The following is a 22,573-nucleotide window of genomic DNA, read 5'->3' on the forward strand; positions in this document are numbered from 1 at the left end:
TCCATCCGTCGGTCTATCTATCTATCTATCTATCGATCTGTCCATCCGTCCGTCTATCTATCTATCTATCTATCATCTATCTATCGATCTATCCGTCCGTCCGTCCGTCTATCTATCTATCTATCTAGCTATCTATTTATCTGTCCATCCGTCGGTCTATCTATCTATCTATCTATCTATCTATCTATCTATCTATCCATCCATCTGTCCATCTATCTATCTATCTATCTATCTATCTATCCATCCATCTGTCCATCTATCTATCTATCTATCTATCTATCTATCTATCTATCTATCTATCTATCTATCCATCCCTGCCATACAAACCTCCTGGCACAGCTTCTTGTTTAGCCTTTGGGTGCCAAAGCAATTAGTTATGTTAATTGAGGGGCCACTGCCTGTGAATGGGGACAGTCAGGAGTGGAGGCCTGGCCGCTGAGGGAATGTGTGTGTGTGTGTGTGTGCAAGAGGGAGGCGTGACGTCACATAAAAACAGAGGAGAGGGCAGTGTGTGTGTGGGAAATTCTGGGCGGAGCTTGAGAGGAGCAGCAGCGACGGAGGAGGCTTGGAGGGTCAGACACTGCCGGAGCCGCAGACGCGCAAGACGCAAGCTCGCGGAGGGGAACGTCGACTTTCACCAAGGAAAACAAAGTCAAGTCAGAGAAGAACAAGAGCGACATTACCCGGAGAAAGACGTGGAAGTCAAGAACCTTCACTGAGGGAAGCGCTCTACTTCACCACGTCTTTTTTTTTTCTATTTATTTTGCGCTCCATCTGGGTGCCATCTGGCTCTGGCCTTCCCCCGAACTGGAGAGCGCATATGTGGGAATGCAAACACATGCCTGACATATGAAGGCGCAGAGACACAAAAGGAGAGAAGAAGAAGAAGAAGAAACCCCAGCACCGCAGCAGCAGCAGCTGACTTTCTCACCGGTGTGGACTCTACTAGAGAGAAGGTAGGGAAGAGAAGTGTTGGTGGTGTGTTGCAGGCATCTTAAATCCCCCTTCGCTGCAGTGTGCAGATGGTTCCTCATCCTCTCTTCTTTATCTCTTCATCCTTGAGGGAGGCTGGAATTAATTTGTCTGCCTGCTTCTGTTACCAACTCACACAAAAATCCACTTCCACTGCCATATGGACTGTATTCGCATTATTACATGGCTCCCAAATCCTTCAAAAAGACCTCCTATGTAATACTCTTCAAGTAGTCTCCATATTGGGCACCAAGCTTGGAAGCCTTTATTTAACTGCAAACTGCACTTCTATCAACTTCAAATTGTTTGCCATTTCATTCTTATTGGTTGTTTGGATTTTTGCTTGGCGTTATTTAAACCATAAACCATGTTTTTAAGACAGTTTTAGATTGTGTTGGAAAAATCATTAGATTTTTTTTCCTGTTATAAAACACTTTAATATTTTTTTCTGGACTCAATACGTTTCATCACTTAAACTGTGTCCTGATATTCTAATCATTTACAAAATACTGTCAAAAGGTTAAGACAATGTAATCAATTCTTATATTCCATTGAATTTATTGTGTTCTGTTATCGCCGGTCGTGATCTGAATATCTGTTTGAAAATCAAATATTGCAGTAATATGAAGCCGTAGTTGACACATCTACCAATAGTGGCTTTGACACCATCATAATATAGACCAAAAGGTGCATTTTCATTTTTATACAGCAACATAACCATAAAAATAGCACAGGAGTACTTCACTTAATAAAGTCATTGACTTTATGCGTATCCTAGCTAATCCTAAATATGCATAATGGAAGCTCAAAATTGGACCAGTGACTGTTCCACTGCAACAAGATGTGTACTGTATTCACCATATTTCCTTTAATACCTGGCACCTAGGACGCTCATCTGGGATATGTCTGTTTAAAAAACATGATCCGTACATTAACTTCAAACACTGCTACTTCAACTGGATAAACAAACCTTGGCACTGTAACTGGCTCCATGTGTGAACGGGCTTTATCTCTCTCAGCTGTCATTTACTCAGGGAGTAATCAGTTTTTCCACATGGCAAGCAGAGCAGAAGAAAGTAGGTAAAGAAGACGTGTGCATCTGTTGTACAGTATCCCTGACATATGGGGAGAGGAGGGAAAAGCAGCACCGTGTGTCTTTCATGCTGCTCCTGCAAGAGAGTTGCTGCGCTCAAGTCTCTGATTTGAGGGAACCCAGTGGAGATGCCTGACAGAGTTTGAAGGGTACTTCTGCACCAAGTAATGGAGAGGGAGTCAAGCATCATCGACCTGAAGCCCAGCAAGACTAGACAGCACTTGGATGTGTTACGGAAGTAAACACCATCAAACACAAGCAAGACCAAACGCTTGGATAGCTGTTCAGACCTTTAAAACCCAGTATAAAACCTCAGTATGATCATCGCTTTTTGTCCTGAGAGATCATTGGATGATTCTAGCGTCATGTTTTGTAGATAACTCACTGATCTGTCTGTTGAAGAATGCACAAGTGAAACTAGCTTCATGACTGGAAGTTTACCTCCAAGTCCACTTATTGGGAGATTCAGTCGGAAATGTCAATACACGACATCACATTTTTGGACCTCAGCTACGTCGGTCTGATGTGCTTCTACTATTTAAACCATTGTATTAATTTCTTAAACAGTCTTCCTGGTAAAACATTACCATTTTCTGAGGTGCAATTCATGTTAGTCCACCTGTGCTTTTTTTGTGAACCTCGTGTTAGGTGCACCGCTTGCATTTTCCCTTTATTTTTATGCTTTCTTGTCATAATTGGCAAAAAAATTGTGATTCCACTGGAGCAATGCTTAGCTGTTTTCTTCATTTTCACTTTATTCTCATTGATGTTCTCCGTTACATCAATGTAAAAAAAATGATGCTGCTGTTTTCCCTTCATACATGGAATACACAGTAGGTCATGCCATCACATACAACAACAATTGTGCTGTCTTGTTGATAACTGAAGGGTGTGGCCATTTGGAATGACTTGTTTTTAATCTTTAGATAGAGAAGAGTGGTGGCAAAGGTGACAGCATCGCACTGCGGCATGACGAGAGGTGAAACGGTTTGGGCCGAAAAATCAAAACGTTTCATTGTTCAAGTTGTTTGCGTGTGCATTTCGGAGGAGGTGTGCGAGTCAGAGCCAGAGGGACCTGGCTTGTGTCACTTCGGGCCATAGCAGTCATCAGGGAGATAGGAGCGACTGACTGTCGGCTGCGCAGTCTCAAGCCAGAGACCCCGGTCTGGTCTGCTGGAAACTGTCACCCCACTGACAGCAGACGCCGTGTATCTGCATGTGAATGTGCGCTGAGATCAAGGCTGCGAGGTTGATCCATCTCTCGATAAACACAGGGTTGTGTCTGAGGACGCATGTGTGCTCCAGGTGTCTCAGAGTCATTTAGTCTGCTCGCCTGCAGCTTCTCTTATCCTCACGACCACACTCGCAGCTGTGAGTGTATCTCCTTCAAGTAATAAATGCAAGGAAAAGGACCACCACGATCCTTATTATCTGAAGGATTCATGCACAGAATGACCCCCTTTTTCTCCAGCACACACAAACACAGCGGTGCAAAATGGAGCAGCTGCTTTCAAAAACGGGCTCCAGGAAGTGCTCTATTAGTTCCAGTGGCGACGAGTGTGATATCTGGCCCCAGGGGGGTTCAAGTGAAAGGACTAATGTGTCCACTCTTGCTTGGACATGAAATGGTCTCTCAACAGAAGCATCCCCTCGCAGCTCCTCGTGGTGATCAGAGACCAATCTGTGTCTGTGCGCATCAAAGCACCTGCCTCCTGCCTCTCCCTGCTCAATGACATCGTATGAGCCGCCTCTGTTGTGGAGGTGCAGAAGTCAGAGGTCTATTGCAGGGGTCTTGTGACCCTTGGGCCGCCCGAAGCGACCCTCTCCCCGACCCCTAGACAGGACCTTTATCTTCCCTGAGAGAGAGAGACGCCTATCAGTAGCACGTTTAAAGGCCCTGGAGTGACCTCAATTGAATTCCAGAGTTGCGCTTTCAATTGAGATAAATTGGCTGCTAAAGTCAACAGATAATAAATTATGTAAAAGCTATTTACTTTTTCTGCCTTTTAAAGGAGGGGTGTTTGTAACCTGCGTGATGATGAAGTGTTTTGAGGCGGATTTTGGATTGACACAGATCGATTTAAACCGCTAACCGTTACCACATTGTTTGCTTGCTTGTTATCTTATCTACCACTTTCTGCAGCTCCTTAACTCCCGTCCAAGCGATACATGTCTGGAAAACCTCCTATAGACTAACCATTAGCTATATAACTCAGTGATATTAAAGTCTTTTGAGTTTTCCTACTCTTAAATGAGCAAAATACGGGTGCTATGTCACATTTTGTTGCAAGACCCTGTAGTCAACAAACAAGAGTAAAACCCAGGAGAATTTCAAGAGTTGTGTGGGTGGATAAGAAATGGGTGGTGCACACTCACTCTGTGATTTTACTGTCGAAGTTATTCTACTCTATATTTCCTCGGCGAGATGGAAAACCCATCTATTTTCCTCAAAATATTACAATGCTACAACATGTGCTTCTGTTCAAAGTCTCCCTTGCAGAAGACGTGTTTATTGTCCATCAAACCCAGACTGACTTTACAGTCCACGCTCAGACAACAAAACACGGCTCTGCCTACACTCTGGCATAAATACTCCTGTCTTCTACCCAAAACCTGTGCCTCATTTTTCACATTGTGTTGAGCACAGCTGCAGTCTTTGTCTCACTTATCTGTCTCCCTCTCTGGTACAGCTGTGCTAAGCCGCCTACAGCTCTGTTAAAGGACTTTTCGGATCATTCCGACAGAACTGCTGTGGATTTATAGCATCCTCCAAAAACCAGGTTAACAGATTAGACATCTGTGAAGGGGATAGCTTTTATTTTGTGTGTGTCCCAAAGCCTGAAGTGTGAAATGTGAACCAGATAAATGTTGTTTATGGACCAGAGCTGCTTCCACAACTGAAGGATTAAATGTGAAATGGACTAAATCAGGAAGCCAGAGGAGCCATTGTGGTGCTGGGTGTTTTAAATCTACTGTAGAGATGTCGAGCTGTCGGTTTCTATCTGGCACATTTTGACACGGTGTATTGTAACAGCTGAAAACAACAGCATTGTCAGCAACCTTGTTTATTTTCACTGCGGGTGCATTGAAGTCTTTCATTCGACCATGTTCCCTTTAAATACTTTTCGACTTTCCATCGAGAAAAACAAAACCAAAAACATCCCCTTTGCTAGGAGAAAGCAGCATAGCAGATCAGCATGCCTCCTGATGCTGTTGTACCACGGATGAGGACCCTGCATCACAAGCGTGGCAATGGCTGTTGACCATCATCCTCCTAAATCTTTTGTTACAGAAAACTGCTGACAATCCCTGCTCACAGAATTTTTGGTAGTTAAGCTACTAACATCTTGCTGAGGTCTCCCACCGTCACAATTTGACCCCAATGTGAAACTGATAGACTGATAGAACTGACATAGTCTGATGTTCCGAACACAAGCATCCAGCGCTATAGAACAGTCACAACAACAACAACAATGAAGAATGTCACTTCTACAGTTGACAGTAACGTAAATGGACACTCAAATTGTCACCACAATGTTGTGATGACTACCATTGCATCATTGATTAAGTCAAGTGCACACGTGAAAGTACAGTTTCTCTTTTTTTCCACTTTATCTCTAATCTGCGCTTTTAAAAAAACATTTTTTTCACTTAAATTTCCCACTTAGTCTGACATACTGTATTTTATGGAGTAGATATCACTGAGAGAGTAGGTCAGACCAGTCAGAAAATGCACCATGAAGAATAGAAAACATATTAAAAAGATGGGCCGCACTGGACTGTGTCACATAGTCTAGGGAAATGTATTTTACAAAATCCGCTATATGAACCGGTGAAACATCGAAGGTCCACCCGCCAAGTCATTTGCATTCATTGCTTGTGATGTGGAAGGGAAGGTAGCCAAGAAGTGTGGGGGTGTCTGACATCTCTTGCACTGATAATGGTCAACTTACGAACTTTTAATTTGAAGAAGTTAATAAACAAGACTGATCCGCTGCCCCTCTCTCCTGGTCCGTCACTTAAGATTTCCAGGCAGCACACGCAAGCTTTAGTTCCTTGAGCAGCAGCCGTGTTCCCATCATTTGGTCATTGTGATGTTTCTTTCTGATTTTTTTCCATTTTGAGACACCACTATAATTGTGTCCAGTTTTCCTGTTGTTGAGAGAATAAACCACGTGTGATCATGTGCGATTTTCGAAGTCGCAGGACTAGTGGAACCAGTGGACCAATAGTCTGGAAAATTCACACTGTAGTGGCATCAAAGTTGTTTTTTTTATTATTGATTAATGTTTGAGAAACTCCCACTCCGGCTTGGTATTCAGCAGTGGCTCATTGTGCTGGCTTGTTTGGAAACGTGTGTTGAAACGTGTTCAGAGCGGCTGGTGGGTGTGACATCTGGCAACATCTGGTGTGACTCCAAGCTGGGACAGTTGGCTCTTGCGGCCTCTGACACCTGGTCTGAAACAAGCCACTTTGTTCAGAGCTTGTATTCTGTTTTATGGACTCCTTGGACTTCCTTATTGTGGAGCTTGCCTGCTCCTTTTTGTGTACCTGTCCAAGTATAGAGCCGAGGTAAGTCAGTGCTCATCCTGGTTTAGCTTTCATTTGATTGTCTGGATTTAATGTAATCCTGACCTATCAGGTCTCAATCTCCCAGGCCAGTGCGATGATACACATCTACTTGTGTCTGCTTCCAGTTCAATTTCATCCACTGGGCGACTTGAAAGTTGAAAATAAGAGTGGATTTTTTTTAATGGGACTTAACAGTCAATCTGTGTGTGAAATGATGATTGGCAGGCAGGTTCACAGTTTATCTACGGAGAGGTGAGAAAGGTCGTAACCAGATAGGCAGATAATCTTCTCTAGCCTGCGTAAAAAAGGCGTGAGGGAAGGCACTTCCGTGTGTTTACGGGGTACCTTTCTCCACTTCTGTCACATTTATTGTGTGTTTGCGCCTCTGGCTGGTTGCTTCACAGGTGTGTGTGTGTGTGTTGCTGCCAGAAGGACTGTCCCTGAATGACAACACCTGGAACACTCAACATCACAGAGGTGACATGGCATACCTTAAATCGTCTTTTAAAGTTTTAATGAAATACAATAATCGGAAATTATTTGACCAATAAAGAAAAACAACTTTGGAAAGTGTGTGTGAAATAGTTGACATACTACCTTAAAATATTTCATTTAGAATTTAAATAAATGTACATGTATTCATTTTGAAGACTATATATCGTATTTCTTGTAGATATCAAATTAATAGAAGAATTAAACAATAAATGATGAAAAAAAACACTCAATAAATGTGTATCTTTTCACTATACTACACTATACCGTGGACTACTATATTAAAATATTTGCGTCTTGTGTAGTTTCAGGATGGCATTTACAGAGAAGTGCGGCAAAGTTGCAGTGACATCACAATTGTTGTTCTGTTCCTGGAATGTCACTCATCTATTTGGCATGGAGACTTCCCCCTTCATGCCTTTTGGACATTTTCCATTTGACATGTCTCTCATACGCCCTCTGCTTTTATTTGTGCTTGTCACTCAATAGAAAAGATGTCAGCTGCCCACTCACCAACAGTTTTTGGAGTCTTTGCTGCCGCGATTAGGGAGGAAGGAATTCTGCTGAATCTACTTTCCACCTGATTTCAACATTGGCCAGATGATTCCAACAGAACCTTTGGAAACACACGTGCGAAAGAACTTAGGACTTTGTTCTGATGCTACGACTGGTATAATTGCATGCACAGCTGATCGGCGGAAATGTTCCAGATTGCTGGAGTCTGGAGTCATGCGTGTGAAAAACAACAGCTTTAATGGTCAGAATGTTAATGACCATTTTGACGTCATTGTCACAAAAATGTGTTGTCGGCGTGGACTGAATTAAGAGCATTGTGGGAGACTCTTGACACTTCAAGTTATCTATGATCTCATACAAGAGGTGATGGTTTGGTCCATGTTATAGGAAGATCAAAGGAGAAATATATGAACAAAGCAAGGAGAGAAATAGGAAGAGGAAGATGTAGCCCAGAGAAAGAATGTTTTATTGGACCTAAATAAGCTGACTTATACAAAGTGTAAGAACTGAACGAATGAAAAGGACAGGTAACTGGAAACTTTTAAAAACATATTTGCCATGACTGAGAAAGCTTGTGTTCTACTCATTATTTTGAAAATGAATCATAAGGACGGTGAAAAGAAGTCACATTTCGAACAAAGGACAAACCGACAGCTGAACATGATAGTCAACTGAAAACCCACTGCTCAGTCCAACCTCTCCTTAAACCTCTGTCTCTAAACATTATTTTGTTACGGCTTATTCAAGGTTTATTAATTGACGTCTGTCTGCCCGTTCGTCTCCCCCTTCACTCTTGTCCACTAAGTACATTTCCATCCTGCGTCTCTTTACTACTCTGTGTTTTTGTAATTGCCTCGCGGAGCTGGCGAGGTTACGCAAGGGCTTTTCTCCGACGCTCCGTCAGAAGGAGCTGCGGTCAGCGCAGTCACATCCATGTCTTCCAATGTCCCTTGGTTCACCTCCACCCCCCTTCTTGCCAAGTCCACTTATGTAGTTCTTTATTTGGAAATTCCTTATTGCAGTCAAGTTTGCCACCTCCCCAGACAAATGAGCAGCATTGTGTTGGCGTTGGGTTCTGTCCAACTATCCAGTCAACGTCACTGGACGCTGATGCTGAGAGCCAAGAGAAACAGCCTGGTGCTCCGTCTGACAACCATCTTTGTGATGAATTTATCCTCCTTTAATGCTTTTCCATGTTCCTTTTGCCTGCACATCTCACTGCGTCATTAAAACTGGCATCACGAAAAACTTGATCGCAAAGGATCATGGGATCAATAACACGTTGTGCTGTATAAATTGCGCCAGATGACAACTGTGAGGTAGAGGAACACGTGTTTGTCTTTCCAGAAGACCCCACTATGAAGGGTCTGTGGATGAAGTTTGTTATTCAAGACGAGTCGCTGCCAAGTGGTGCAGGATTTTTCATATGCAGTTAGTGGACTATAGTTCACTCACTATCACATCTGTCGTCCTTGTTTCTTTTCATTATGGAGGCAGCTACATTTTATTTTGGTGCTGAGCTACTACATCAGTACTTCATATTCAATAACATATAGAGAGCTACTACATCAGTACTAACATATTTGATAACATATACAAGTAGAAAATGTCATTCAAATCATATAACATTAATTGAGGACCACGAACATAAAAAAGTTTTCAGTGAAATCATCATGAAGAGGTCAAGCGGGGATGTGTCCTTGGGAAAGTAATGAGCTCATAGATGAAGGCAGCACCCCAGAGAGCAATAGCATAAATGAAGCTAATTGAATAAAGTGGAGGAGACGTGTGTCTATTGATTCGATGAAATCGGACACCATGCCGACACATGCTTGAGAAACCTCTAAAATGCTTCAGTCATTGAACTTGTCGTCTCCCTGTGAGGTTATAACAACAAGCAAACTCAGTCTTCAGAGTGTCACTGCGGCGATCCGTGTGGGTCCGTGTGTGTGGAGGTCACCAGGGTGCAATGGAAAGAGGAACAGATGTGTGCTGTATTGTGGTGGTGTGTGTGGATGGACAGGGACCAGGTGCAGCCTTTGTCTGCTCGACATTTAAGTCCACTTGCTCGCATTGAGTCGCCTCGTGCCTCCTCCTTCCTCCTCCCCCTCCTCCTGATTTGGGGCGGAGGGGGTGGTTCTCCCCTGCCCCCACATCTTCGCTCACAGGTGACTGTTGACGGTCCCAGCTGGCCGGCTCTTGGCCGATTAGATCCGTATTTGGGAGGAGGAGCCAGAGGAGGGGCTCATGTGGGGATGCTTAGCTTGGCCTCTTTTTGCCTTTTAATTTAGCTAAAATTCATTGTCTCTCAAGTGTTCTTGATGCTACTGTTGAGCTGCCACCATAGAAAAAAAAGATTCTCGCCGGCTTGACCAGTTCCGTTTTCTACAACTTGACTGCGTTTTCTCATTTTAACTCATCATTTCTCCATTTTAAGGGCAGAACTTTCTTGGGTAACCTTATCTTGTCCTGGCTCGGGTTGTATCTGACTCGGCCGGACACATGCCAGAAGCCTTTGCTCTGTGTCAGTGCACGCTCTTGAGCCCGGCATATTTAAAACATTGCACAAATGTCAGGCTCTGATAAATGCGACAGGCCTGTGATGCATCTCCTCTCACTTCATCTCAAATGATTGGAGAGAGATAACAGTGCCGCACGCCGAACACACACACTTGTTCAATGGCAGATGCCGACCCCTCACTACCAAGCCCCCTCAGAGATGACTAGAACAGTAAATCAATCCGTCATCTGTCAATCACATAAAGTTGAGTTTATTTCCAGAAGTTCGGGGACTTTATTTTTCTTGGTTTGCCAGAAGTCACAGCTGAGCTGTTATCACTTCGGCGTCTCATCACCTGCAGTCTGAGGCAATGAAACCCAATTGAATGTTTAAATGCAAACGAGCGTCACCTGAAGCCGAACAAACAGGGAACACCTGGCTAGCAACGCAGATGCTGCGGCGCCGTGAGCTGCGCTGATCGCCATGTGACAACAAACGCTACACAACAATATTAACTTCAAACAGCTCGTGCTCAGTAAATATTTTACCAAACATTAACTCCGAGACGATTTTAATAATTTGCGGCGCACATCTAGTGTTTCCATGCTGAGGTAAGCTAGCTCGCGTTCTTTTGTTCCTGAATAACAGGTGGTATCTTATGCCAACAAATATCCTGGATTAAATACTCACGTCAACATTTGTCCGAGCCGAGAGTGTTTTCATGTCTCCTCTGAGAGACCAATGGCCGCGCACGCTGGACTCAGGTGTCCTCGCAAGCCAGATGAAGTCATCCAGTTACGTTCGCTGTCTAATTGACAAGCAGAGTGAATTCTCCACGGGCTGCGAGCGGCGTATAGACACACCTGATGTCACTTGTTTTTACCTCTGGCGAATCTTAAGATTGCGTGAACACAGCTGCAGTCTGATTACAAGGCTCAGTGCTGAAGTAGAACATGCAGCAAGACGCATGTGCAGTATGGTTTTCCATGCGTCTCAATTAGTCAGAACAAGAGCAGATACCGCTCAGTGCTAAACACTTACCTCGACGAGGGGAGTAAAAAAAGGCAATACTATTTGATGAAATAGAATCAAACGGTTGTTTATTCGGTCATAATGATAGAAAACATGTCACAAACTTAACATATTTAACAGATTCTGTTCAGTTGAAGCCACGAAAAGTTTTGACACCGAGTCCACACTCCCCATCGAGTCTATTATTGAGATGTCAGTCTAATTTCCTGGCCATACGGACGGAGGGAAGGGAGATCAGAGTGCCGCTTCCTGCCGCGCGCTGGCAGGCCGGGTGTGTTGTGGTTACCACAACCCAAATGTCGCTGCAGATCCGTCCTTCCTGCCCTCCGTGTGGCGGCACAGGTGGAGTGACGGCAGGCAGCAGCGCTGAGGAAGAATGACAGAGAGTCTGATAACAAAAAACAGTCGAAGCCATGTAAACAAGCTCCAGACGTGGCGGATGGCTTGATAAAACATGAATGGATTTAAGAAGAGTTCAAGCGGATGTTTAGTGATGATTAGTGAGAGGAGAAAAGTGTTTCAGTGACATTTTCACTCCGATGAAAACATTTTTTGACTTCTCAGCTGCATGTTTTACATTCATTATCTCAGATTTTACTTCTATTATATCATAAAACCAAGTCAAATTTAAAATCCTTTTTTTCTACGAAGCTGTCCCTTGAGGCTGACGTATGAGCTGAGTTCATATCTGAGAAAAAAGGAGCCCATTAAATCAAAGCCCTAAAACCATAAACCCGCATTGAAAAAGCTGCTCTCTGTTGACCTGTGACCCGTCGGATCATGCTTGTCTATTAATCGTCAATTCCTGAAGCAGTTAGAAAAGTCTGATCCACTCTAAATAGAGAAGGGCGCAGCTTTCACGGCTCTCACAGAGACAAAGGGCGTTTCTGATCCCACATCCACCCCTCCACGGCACCCTCGCCGTGCCCCTTATCTGGTGGTCTCATTCAGGCGCAATAGCATATTGAAAGTTGCGTTTAACATTCAAAAGCTTTGCCGATCTTGTTAGTAAAGCGTGAAATAGCCCCGGCCCTTTCTCCTGCCCGCCTCTCCTTTCTTTCTCAGCCCCTCTTCTGCGCGGCATTCTTCAGCCAGACAATGGCATTCTTTAAACTTCTTCTGTTAGTGATGTGAATAGTTAAGAGTGAGGGGCTAAACTTTAGACATCTGGCTCTTTGATAGGGGGAGGAGGGCGGCACATGGTGGTTGAGCTGGTCGAGCTGTTTGTGTTTTGTTATAATGTAAAGTGGCTTTTTTGTTTTCTTTTGAAACTATAGCTCAACAATGTCTGCATTTGGTTAAGAAACCAGGCCGGCCAGGGAAAGTTTTAAACATGTTTCTAATTTGTTTTTGCTGGCGGTGTTGGGTTTCTCAGACTGCTGCTTTAATGTTTTAATTCGAAATGTGTTTGTGTGCCGCTTTTGACTCCATTGTCTTCCCCGCAGACAGTAGAGAGAAGAAGAGACCTGCCATGCCCGGTTCTCCTGTGGATGCTAAGACTCATTCCAGATCAGCTCCCAGCAGCAGCACCATCTCCACTATGCCACCCCTCCCGTCCGTCAATCCCAGTGGGCCTCGTCCGGCCTCCTTCTCCACCACAGCTCGTACGTGTCTTCTACTTCTTAGCTTGAGTTTTCGCTTCTTCTTGATCTAAAACATGTCTTTCATCTCCAGTAACCAACGGGAATCATCATTCCCCACCCACCCTGAACGCAGTGCCATCTCCGCCGCAGCGCTATAGCAACGGACCGTCCTCTTCCTCTTCCTCATCACTAGCCAACCAGCAGCTGCCGGCCACCTGCGGCGCTCGCCAGCTTAGCAAGCTGAAGCGTTTCCTGACCACGTTGCAGCAGTTTGGGAACGACATCTCTCCCGAGATCGGCGATAACGTCCGAAGCCTAGTCCTGGCTCTTGTTGTGAGTGAAGATTTTAAGGTTCCCAGCATCACGACTAAAGTATTAGCGCCAACCAATCTCCCGTCTTTTAGAACTCAACCGTCACGATTGAAGAGTTTCACTCGAGGCTTCAGGAGGCCACCAACTTTCCCCTCCGACCATTTGTGATTCCTTTTCTCAAGGTATGTTTGCTTTGTTGTCTACTTCCTCTATTCACATGTCACCCCTCCCCAGCTAAATTTGTCAGTTGCATTTATAACCGTAAAGTCCAAATATATACATGGACAGCTGCAGCATGGACCTAAAGGACGACTGGAACACCACGCGCCTGCCACATGGCACAGCCAGTACTGACCAAGGGCACTGGATACGGAGACATTTTGGGGGATTTACAGGGTGATCTGGCAAAGTGTCTTATCAAGACTTGCTTGCAGCAATGTAAGGTTAAAGGTCAAAGAAACGCAACACCATCAAAAGCATTAACCTCTCTCACTTTTGAAGTTTTGAGAGCATGTACCCCCTTCTGTCCTCTATACAAAAGACATGTCCAATTCATAAAAGCTGTTGTGCTGTTCCAATAGAGAATTCTGGATCAGATTTCCGACCAAGCAAATGCTGGCCTTGATAAAAACGGGTCAGTACACATGCAGACATGTGTCCGCTGCCAAAAATGCCATGAATGATCACTCCAAACTAGATCAAGCAGTAACACAGGACGGTGGTCTGGACTCTTGAATCATGTTGAGTCAGACGACTTATTCACATGACGTGCAAACGATTACAATATAAAATACATCTTTGAGCGGCTGAGGCAGATGTAGAGTTGTCATCACAAACCGTCCATCTATCGTAAGCAAATCTATCTTCTCCAAAAGCAAATATGATCCGTTCAAGATGCTTGAATTTCCTTATATCACTCCAAGCCAGATTACCCTTATATTGTTGTTATGTTTTCAACCAGATTTATTATCCTTCTGTAACAATAACAATGAGCTCAATGTCATGGCAGGTGGTTAGAAAAAAAATTATCTCAGACTCGGGTATCAAACTCAGCGCCTGGGGGCCAAATCTGGTCCATTAGGTAGGTTTTTTATGTGGCTCTCAATAGTCAAATAGTGCTCCTCAAACTAGATTCCAAGACGAGATCACAACCTTTAAAATGTGCTCTTGAAACAGAGACTGGTCTGAGGACAAGAACACCTGACACCTTTCCATGGGAGTCTGAAGACTCTTAGGTTTAGATGGGTTGGACCAAAAACCTGCACCCACCGCAGCCTCTTTGTGGATCAGTTTGAGACCCCTGAGACTGAGATTTTCACCCATGCTCTATCTCAGCTCCACCAAAATTGAATCATCTGTTCCTTGTCCCTGCAACATTTCCTGAACACGAGGTTGGAAACTGATCCTGTGTTTATGAAGATATATATATATATATATATATATATATGTATATATATATATTATTTAACCGTCAGATATCGCTGCCTCCTCAGGTTATAATAAACAGTGACATTTAATTGATGTTCATCTGTATTAGGAGCTGATGGTCCATGATAAAATGAGCCCCTCCATCTGTGATGCAACACAGTAGTTGTATAGGAATGAGCATCTGTATACAATTTAATTGGATAAACTTCTTCTCCAACATTGAAGTGCCCATCAAGATTTGTGTGTGCACTTGACAAGCAACAGATGAGCGTGTGTGTGTGTGTTTAACAGGCTCTCGAGCGTCTTTGTAGCAGAGCTTGACTGTAAGAGTATACGTTTTCGGTGCTCCCCTCACATAAATCTCAGTCTGGAAGTTCCAGCAGTCCAAATCTGTTCTTTTTCCACCCTCTTACCTCTCACTTGCTCACCTTTTGGAGCCACTCCATCTGTCTGTCCGACACAGCCGAGACAAGAAACCTCTGTTCCCTCCCTGTAATTTATTACGGGAGGGTGGAGCACTCCGAACTTCATTCCAAACTCCTTGGGCCTGGTGTTTCTTTCGGAAAATAGAAAGTTTAGGAGACAGATGGGACCGAGCGACGGGGCGAAAGAAACTCAAGAGAGGTGGATGAGGAGCTATGAGAGGGAAAAGTGGGAACGCGGAAGTGTGAAACATGTCTATAAACTGTTCCCTTCCCTTTTATGAGCTCCAGTGTGCCATATGGAGCCGCTGTCCCATTAAGAGCATTCAGCTGCTGAGGCGCCGCCAATCTCGCATCCGCCTCGCTGAACCCGAGAGACCTCTCTGCTCCGCTGACACGCAGCACATGTGTCCACTCGCAAGGGCCGCAGGGGATTAAGATGGGCAGTGGATCATACAGAAGCTAATGAAGGTGCTAGAAAGCCCAAGCTCAGGTGAGATGAGCAGAAGTAGGATGAGATGAGGCACCGGTCCTGACTGTATCTATTTACTCGGGAAGGGTGCGGAAGTGCGGTAATTGCAAACACGCGGAAGTCTGTTGTGGATTAGAGGAAGAAAAGAAACGAAAATAGAGGCAGATGAGTGTCAGAATTTCTGTTTCAGGTCTATAAATTCAGCTTGATCCCAACATCTGACCTGAAAAAAAAAAGAACCTTCTGCAGCCAGACATCGACACAAACACAACACTTCTCCGCATGCTAATGCGTATTAGTTTGTTTTCAGCTTTCCTAACACAACAATGTCTTCGCAGGCGAACCTCCCCCTGCTGCAGAGAGAGCTGCTCCATTGTGCACGAGCAGCCAAGCAGACTCCAGCTCAGTACCTGTCGCAGCACGAGCATCTCCTGCTCAGCACCACGCTGGCTTCCTCTCCAGACTCCTCGGAGCTGCTGATGGAGCCCAGCGATGCCGGGACCAAAAGACACAGCCCCAGCAGGTCTGATGAGCCGCGAATACGCGGGAGCGCCCCGCGCCGCACATCACAGCTGCCGTCCCAAGGCTAACACTGAAAAAAATCTTTTCTGCAGGGGAAAAGAGAACGGCTTTCACGAACGCCCACCTGCTGCCATGGAGCCGGCTGCTAAACGGATTTGTACCATCAGCCCCGCTCCCCGCCACAGCCCGGCCCACCCGTTGTCACTCAGCGCTCAGCTTCACCCGACCCCTCCGCCCCTGCAGCACTACGCCCTGGATGACATCGCATCGCCACACATACTTCACCGAGAGCACAGTCAGCGCATGCTCGAGATCCGAGAGCTCAAGGACCGGCCGAGACTACCCGGTAATGAACCTGACTACCGTATATTCAGGACTATAGAGCGCACAGGAATATTAGCCGCACCCTCTAAGTTTACACATAAGCCGCACCGGTCTATTAGCCGCGAGTTCAGTGGTGCTGTTTGCGCCGTAGAAAGGTCAGTGGTGCATGAGGATCACTTTTAGACTATTTTTGAAAATGGTGTCCATACTCATGAAACAAACTGGGCAATGTTCTGAACTTGAATCACACCTCACATCTGTTATTGACATTAAAGCGCTCAAAATGTACTGTTTTCATTCGTGTGTATGATGTTCCGACACCACCGCCACTCTCAGCTGCTGCCCCAGGAGATCGGTTCCGTTGGCGGAGCTGCCGATACGCGCATATTTTGAGCGCTTTTAATGTCAATAAAATGCAAAGACGTTTTGCACGTTTCTGTTTGCTTACCATTCCCGCCAAGTGGTTCTTATTACAGTGAATATGTTTGGGCAATGAATGACTGCAATTGACACAAACTTGTGTCACAAAGCGACTGTTTGAAATGAACTATGTTCAGTGACTGAAGGAGGAGTAAAGACAGTTTCCGTATCAAGAAAGTTTTAAAATACCGAACAGAAGTAGCGAAACCAAATGTCTAGATTAGCAGCGCGCTAAACATTTTTAATGCTGAGGCGCTGCACTTGCCATAACTGCCACGAAGAGTCAATCAGCTGGATTGATCCTGAAAGTAGTGTGAACGCACCTTGATACGTTCATGCTGGAAGTGCCGTGTTTATGAGGTCTTAGTCCCCTTGTCTGACAGCCTCCCGACCGCCTGCCGCCACTTAACTCACAAGGCGCGCACACACAGAGCTACACACACATAAACACATCAGTCCACACACTCGTGGCTTTGAACTGATGAACACTGATGAGAAGCAGGAGTCTCAGGGAGGGTTAGAGGAAGGATAGCATGTGTGTGTGTGTGTGTGTGCTGAGAATAATTATGCTCCTCAGTAGGGCCTGTGTACATGTGGCTTCTTGTTGGCCGTTTTTTACCCAATTTTAAGATTGCGGTTTGCTGAGTCTGTGTGTGTGTGTGTGTGCGTGTGCGTGCGCGCCCATGTGTTTTTCATGGTCTGCAGTCAGTGTCAGAACGGCTGGTTGTGTTTAGAAGTGGAGCCACTCCACTCAGCCTGAGTGTCTCCCTACTGGAATGCTGTGAGCTCCAGAAGGGGAGGCACACTGGGAGAATCTGGTGTGTGTGTGTGCGGTTGACAGCTGACTTCCAGATGTGTTCAGGCTCTCAGTACTGGACGTCTGTTTTGAATCAACGCTTTTTTCGTACTTTTCTCTTCCCCTCTTTCTTGCTCACTATTTGGCATCATCTTTCCTTTTATCCAATCCAGAGATTTTTTTTTTCACCCACTTCCTGGTTGATTTAAGAACACACTTTTTTTCCCCCACTCCAATAACAATCATATTAATGTGGTTTCTCTCACAATAGTCATTAATTTCTTGGTGTGTTTTCATCAGGCACTAATGGCGGCTACCGCGAGGAGCCGGTGGACCACAGACTGACAGACAGAGAGTGGGCTGATGAATGGAGGCATCTGGACCATGTGAGTGTTCAGCTGGACATCCACGCTGCAACATTGTGATCGCTGGGTTACAGCATAGCCAAATGAAACACTTTCCCATCCCATCCAGGTGTTGAACTCCATCGTGGACATGGTGGAAAAGACGCGGCGGTCGGTCAGCGTTCTCCGGCGCTGTCAGGAGTCGGATCGCGAAGAGCTCAACTACTGGCGACGGCGTTCTAGCGAGCAGGAAGACCCTCGCAAAGGAGGATCGGGCGCTGCACCTTTTTCTAAAACACACAGCCCGCACTCTGCAGAGACAGGTAATAAAGTTTCTCCCGATTCACTTTGTTTTGATTTATCTTTTATAATATTTCATATAATATTTATGTTATTCGTCGTAATAATAGTAATCTATGTAATGATATATATTACTTTTTTTTGCAAATAATTAATTTATTTTCATTGAATCCAACCAAAATAGTGAGTGAGGTTAGTCTCCTATGTATGTTGGATTATTATTTTTTTTAATTCTGTTGTCGTGTTAGTCTTGGCTTGGTAACCAAATTCTTTTTAGCACCCTTCCGTATTTTAACAAATGAATTACTAAAATTTTAGGGCAGTTCTTTTAAATCAGTGGAAAGTAAAACTTATTGTATATAATATATTTTTGAAATAATCGATCAGGATTAGAGTTCCGGTCCTCTGCGTGCACCTCCTAGTGGACCTAAATAGAAGCACAAGTGAGTCACATGTCAAAGTGCGAGCGTGGCCCTCAGTCTGTTGTGTACTGGCAGTGTTCTCTGCAAGTGCCAGCCTTGCTGTTCCCCTGCTGGTCCGTCGTCACAGACAGGTGCCAGGACTGGCCGCGGCCATATCGGCCGCAGAACGGCCGTGCTGCCATCCTGCAGGCTCAGAGACCCAGAGCTGGCTGACTCTGCAGAGCGCCATCTGGGCCTCCAGCTGGGAAGGCCGCCTGGCTGCCTGAGCCCAGGATGACTGCAGTGGGGGGATGCGACGGTTGTGGAAACCCTGTTTGGTCAAGGAGGATGTAAAAAAAAAAAAGAAGAAGCAGGAATGTGTTGCGAGGAATTGAGAACAAGATTTCAGATCGGTGAAGAGAGGATTGACCGAGCGGCTGCGTCGCAGAAGCAGATTTCTGTGAGGAGCAGAAAGACAGGGAGGGAGGGCTGAGCGCCAGACAGAATGTTGACACAGCTTGTTGGTCTGCAGTTTGTTCTGAGCCAAACACATTCCTTTCCCTTGCTGTCAGATCTGAGATCAGCGCAAGTAAACAACAATAACTTTGCTATTATCCCCAAGATATGTGAACTCGCTTCAGTGACTGAGTGGCTAGCTACATTGACATGGAGATGGAACTCAAGAAATCAGAATCTGATCGGTAAAAAACACCAGTAGTGAAAAACATATTTTTCTTTGAAATAAATTAGCGTTAACCTCATCTGCCAAATTCCATTTTCCCCACTAAATAAAAATTGATCTGTGGATTTAAAAAGAATCTAGGAATTTGCTTCATCGATCCACTTAAATTTAAGTTTAGTCAGTTTTTTCTTTAACTACTCAGCGCATGGTGCCGATGTTCTTGCACACTAACCTCATCCCTTTTTTCCGTTTTTGTATGATTTGTGTTTCCCATACAACTTACACATGTACGTTCTCTCGTAGAGTCCCAGCGCGACTTTGCCCCACGTCCAGGCTCCGCGTATGTTACGGATGAGATCTGGAGGAAAGCTGGTGAGAACATATTACCATATGACAAAAATGTCTGAAGCAGATTTACCATTGCTTTAAGTCAACGTGGTTCTGGTGAACGCACATATTCATATTAACATCCGAGTCCTTCTCTTGGTGCAGAGGAAGCTGTGAACGAGGTCAAGCGCCAGGCCATGGACGAGGTCCAGAAAGCTGTAGCGGAGGCCGAGCAGAAGGCGTTTGAGATGATCGCCGCAGAGAGAGCGAAGATGGAGAAGACTCTGGCGGAGGCGAAGAGGAAGGCGCAGGAAGACGCCATCCAGGTCATCAATGAACAGGAGGACTCCAGCGAGGTGAGCGACGCACACGTATAGTAACCCACGTAGCAATGTATTTTGAGAGTTTAGTTTACCGTTTTTAAATTGACTGGCATCCAAATAATTGCTGTTCTTTTTGTTGACTGGTGGTCATAATGTTACAGCAATGTAAGATGTGGAAAACCAGGCAGTGATTGTGAATCTCTCCTTCAGTGTTGCTGGAACTGCGGCCGTAAAGCCAGCGAGACGTGCAGCGGCTGCAACGCCGCCCGCTACTGCGGCTCCTTCTGCCAGCACAAAGACTGGGAGAGACATCACCTCATCTGCAGCCCGGGACTCCAGGCTCAGCCCAAGCCCGCCATCGCCTCAGCCCGGGGGGCCGCCGGCGCAGCGGCCGGGGCCTCGCCCGCCGTCGTCAAAGCCCCCGACAGCGTGGCTTCAGTGTCTAGCCCTGGTGGGGAGAAGGCTTCCGTGGCGTCCCGCTCCTCCACCCCCTCCACCCCGGCGTCGGCTCACGAAGCCAACGGACACTAATACGAGTTTAACTCTTTGAGCGGCGAGAGGAAACTATTTTTGTGGGTTAAGTTAGGATAACAGCTTTCCCGTCATAATCTTTGGCAGATAGGCAACGACAGATTATGGCCGACTGAGTGATATGTCAACTGGGACTCTGGCTTTGGCACAGAATTGAAGGACGCGTCTCGAAAAGCATCCACGGATGAACAGATCTCCCCAACAGATGGAAACGTGTTCAGCTTCTTCCAAAACCCTCCATCTTGGATCGGCGACAAGAGGGAGCAAAAAAAAAACAAAAAAAAGAAAGATTTTCATTTAACGGCGTCTGCAGGAAGTTCTGAGAGGAAAAACTGAGATTTCACGCCTGCATCATCACTTTGTGTATAGATCTGAGATAGACAAGCGGAGGCGCAACGCTCCGGCCTCTTGTGTACGTCAATATTTACTCGCCATCAGGTCATGTGACATGTGTAAAGATCATTGAGAGCAATATTTAAAAATGTTCAGGTGTCTCAAGTGTTCTGCATCACCAAAGTATTTTGTCCATAAATGTTCCTGCGAACGAGAGGACGGCGTCCTCCATGCTGGACGAGGCCACGTCCACACCGCTGCATTTAAATTGGGAAAAGCTCATTTTGAAGCATATTTTAACTTGCAGCTTTCATTTGCATTTCTTTTTAATTCAATGGTAAAAAACCACACATTTTTCAAACAATTTTAATTCAATATACTTTAAGGATTCAGTCTATTTTCCTGGTATACTTTCAGCGCCAACATTTTTTTGGAGAATCCTTTTTTTGTCATTGTTACTTTCATTTTGAGAGTAAACTATTGCATCACACAATGCAGTGTGGATGTTGGGATTTGGTCAGGAAAGTGACTCATGTAACTCGGAACAGAAATGATATGTTGGCCTCGGTGCTGGATCCAATCCGAATCTCAGGAGCTCAAAATAGTGTTTGTAAAGCCGCCACAGTTATGTGTTTCCTTGTCCTCTGCTGTTTCACCCGGAGCACTGGGCCTCACACCTTTCATTCACCCACGTCTGTCACTGCATGTGTGCAGACCATCACTTCTCCGCTACTCCTCCAACAACTGAAAAAAACAAAAACAACAACAACCCAGAAAGTAAAGTCCAAGTCGCCTGCCCGGATCGTCGAGGCCCAGTGTTGCTGTCTATTATTGTTGTAAAATACTTTGTAAAGAAAAATATGAGAGAATGACTTTATTTTGTGAGCCACGTTTCTGCCTCCCCTCTTTCCTCACCCCTTTTTTCTCTTCTTTTATGATGCATTGCTTCATATGGAAAGATATTGTCATGAAAAATGAAATAAAGAAATAGAAATATTATTTTTGAAGCAGCATTGTTTTCATCAATAATTTTTTGTGGCCTGTAAAAGCTTTAAACTGGAAATCAAACTGAATACTAATTTATAGTGCACTGAAATTCAGTTGTTTGCTATCCAAAGGAAAGCAGTCTCCACAGCAGAGTTTCAGACATTTTATATTTACTAATATAACCTGGACTGGACACTTCAGCGTTCTATTTATGTATTTATTTTTAACTAGCCTCAGATGATAACCTTAGCATGTGACTAACAAAAATATTTTATTTATTTTTGTTCTTGTCTTTTCTCAATAAGCAGTATTTTCAGCACCGTATACACTCACTGCACCTGCGAACATTCAGTTCACTGTTCATTAACTAGAAGGTACCTTTTTATTCATATCAATATACACAATATATCACGTTATGACCAGCTGTAATATGGTGTGTGGGTGGTTGCTTCTCCTTGGCTCACATTAAATGTGGCAAGTATCTTCCCGAGTGGACCATGAACACGCAGCTGTACGTTCAATTTACCTTTATGCATGTTAGGACCTTACATCACAGTACTGGCCCCTGGTGACCGAAGCATCGGGGTCATAAGTATTCGACACAGGTTCCTCACTAAGTTTGTGTGGTATGACTGTTCTGTTTGAGCTTCATGTCTAACAATTTGGCAACATTTTTTTTTTTTTTTGTTATAAGATAATTGACATCGAGTCAACCAAGACATAAATACAAAGAAAAACTGCTGCATTTTCATGTGTATACACAAAAAAAAAATTAGAAATTTCCTTATTTTAAATTATGCAACTAAACAGACATGTGTGATTGTAGTGGGACACGCTGGCCTTCATTTTTCTTTTGTTTTTCTCTTTTATTTTTATGTAGATGCTTCTA

The 22,573-nt window shown here is 44.7% G+C and overlaps 1 protein-coding gene across 1 annotated transcript; it reads left to right on the plus strand.

Moving 5' to 3' along the window:
- The first annotated feature begins 116 nt into the window (after positions 1 to 116).
- Positions 117 to 21,696, plus strand: cbfa2t2 (CBFA2/RUNX1 partner transcriptional co-repressor 2). Its single transcript, XM_053868602.1, has 11 exons — positions 117 to 956; positions 12,623 to 12,781; positions 12,852 to 13,093; positions 13,165 to 13,254; positions 15,733 to 15,917; positions 16,009 to 16,262; positions 17,757 to 17,842; positions 17,931 to 18,123; positions 19,487 to 19,555; positions 19,676 to 19,866; positions 20,044 to 21,696. The coding sequence occupies exons 2-11, from the start codon at positions 12,649 to 12,651 to the stop codon at positions 20,362 to 20,364; spliced, it is 1,764 nt and encodes a 587-aa protein (XP_053724577.1). The 5' UTR covers positions 117 to 956; positions 12,623 to 12,648; the 3' UTR covers positions 20,365 to 21,696.
- The last annotated feature ends 877 nt before the right edge of the window (positions 21,697 to 22,573 follow it).

This window comes from Synchiropus splendidus, chromosome 6, assembly GCF_027744825.2.
Source record: "Synchiropus splendidus isolate RoL2022-P1 chromosome 6, RoL_Sspl_1.0, whole genome shotgun sequence".
Lineage (NCBI taxonomy): Eukaryota > Metazoa > Chordata > Actinopteri > Syngnathiformes > Callionymidae > Synchiropus > Synchiropus splendidus.

Excerpts from the sequence above, each read along its gene's own strand:
- cbfa2t2 (XM_053868602.1), top strand. The coding sequence starts at position 12,649 with ATGCCCGGTTCTCCTGTGGATGCTAAGACTCATTCCAGATCAGCTCCC. Across the intron at positions 12,782-12,851 it reads CTCCTTCTCCACCACAGCTC|TAACCAACGGGAATCATCAT; the intron begins GTACGTGTCTTC and ends TTTCATCTCCAG. Across the intron at positions 17,843-17,930 it reads AATGGAGGCATCTGGACCAT|GTGTTGAACTCCATCGTGGA; the intron begins GTGAGTGTTCAG and ends CATCCCATCCAG.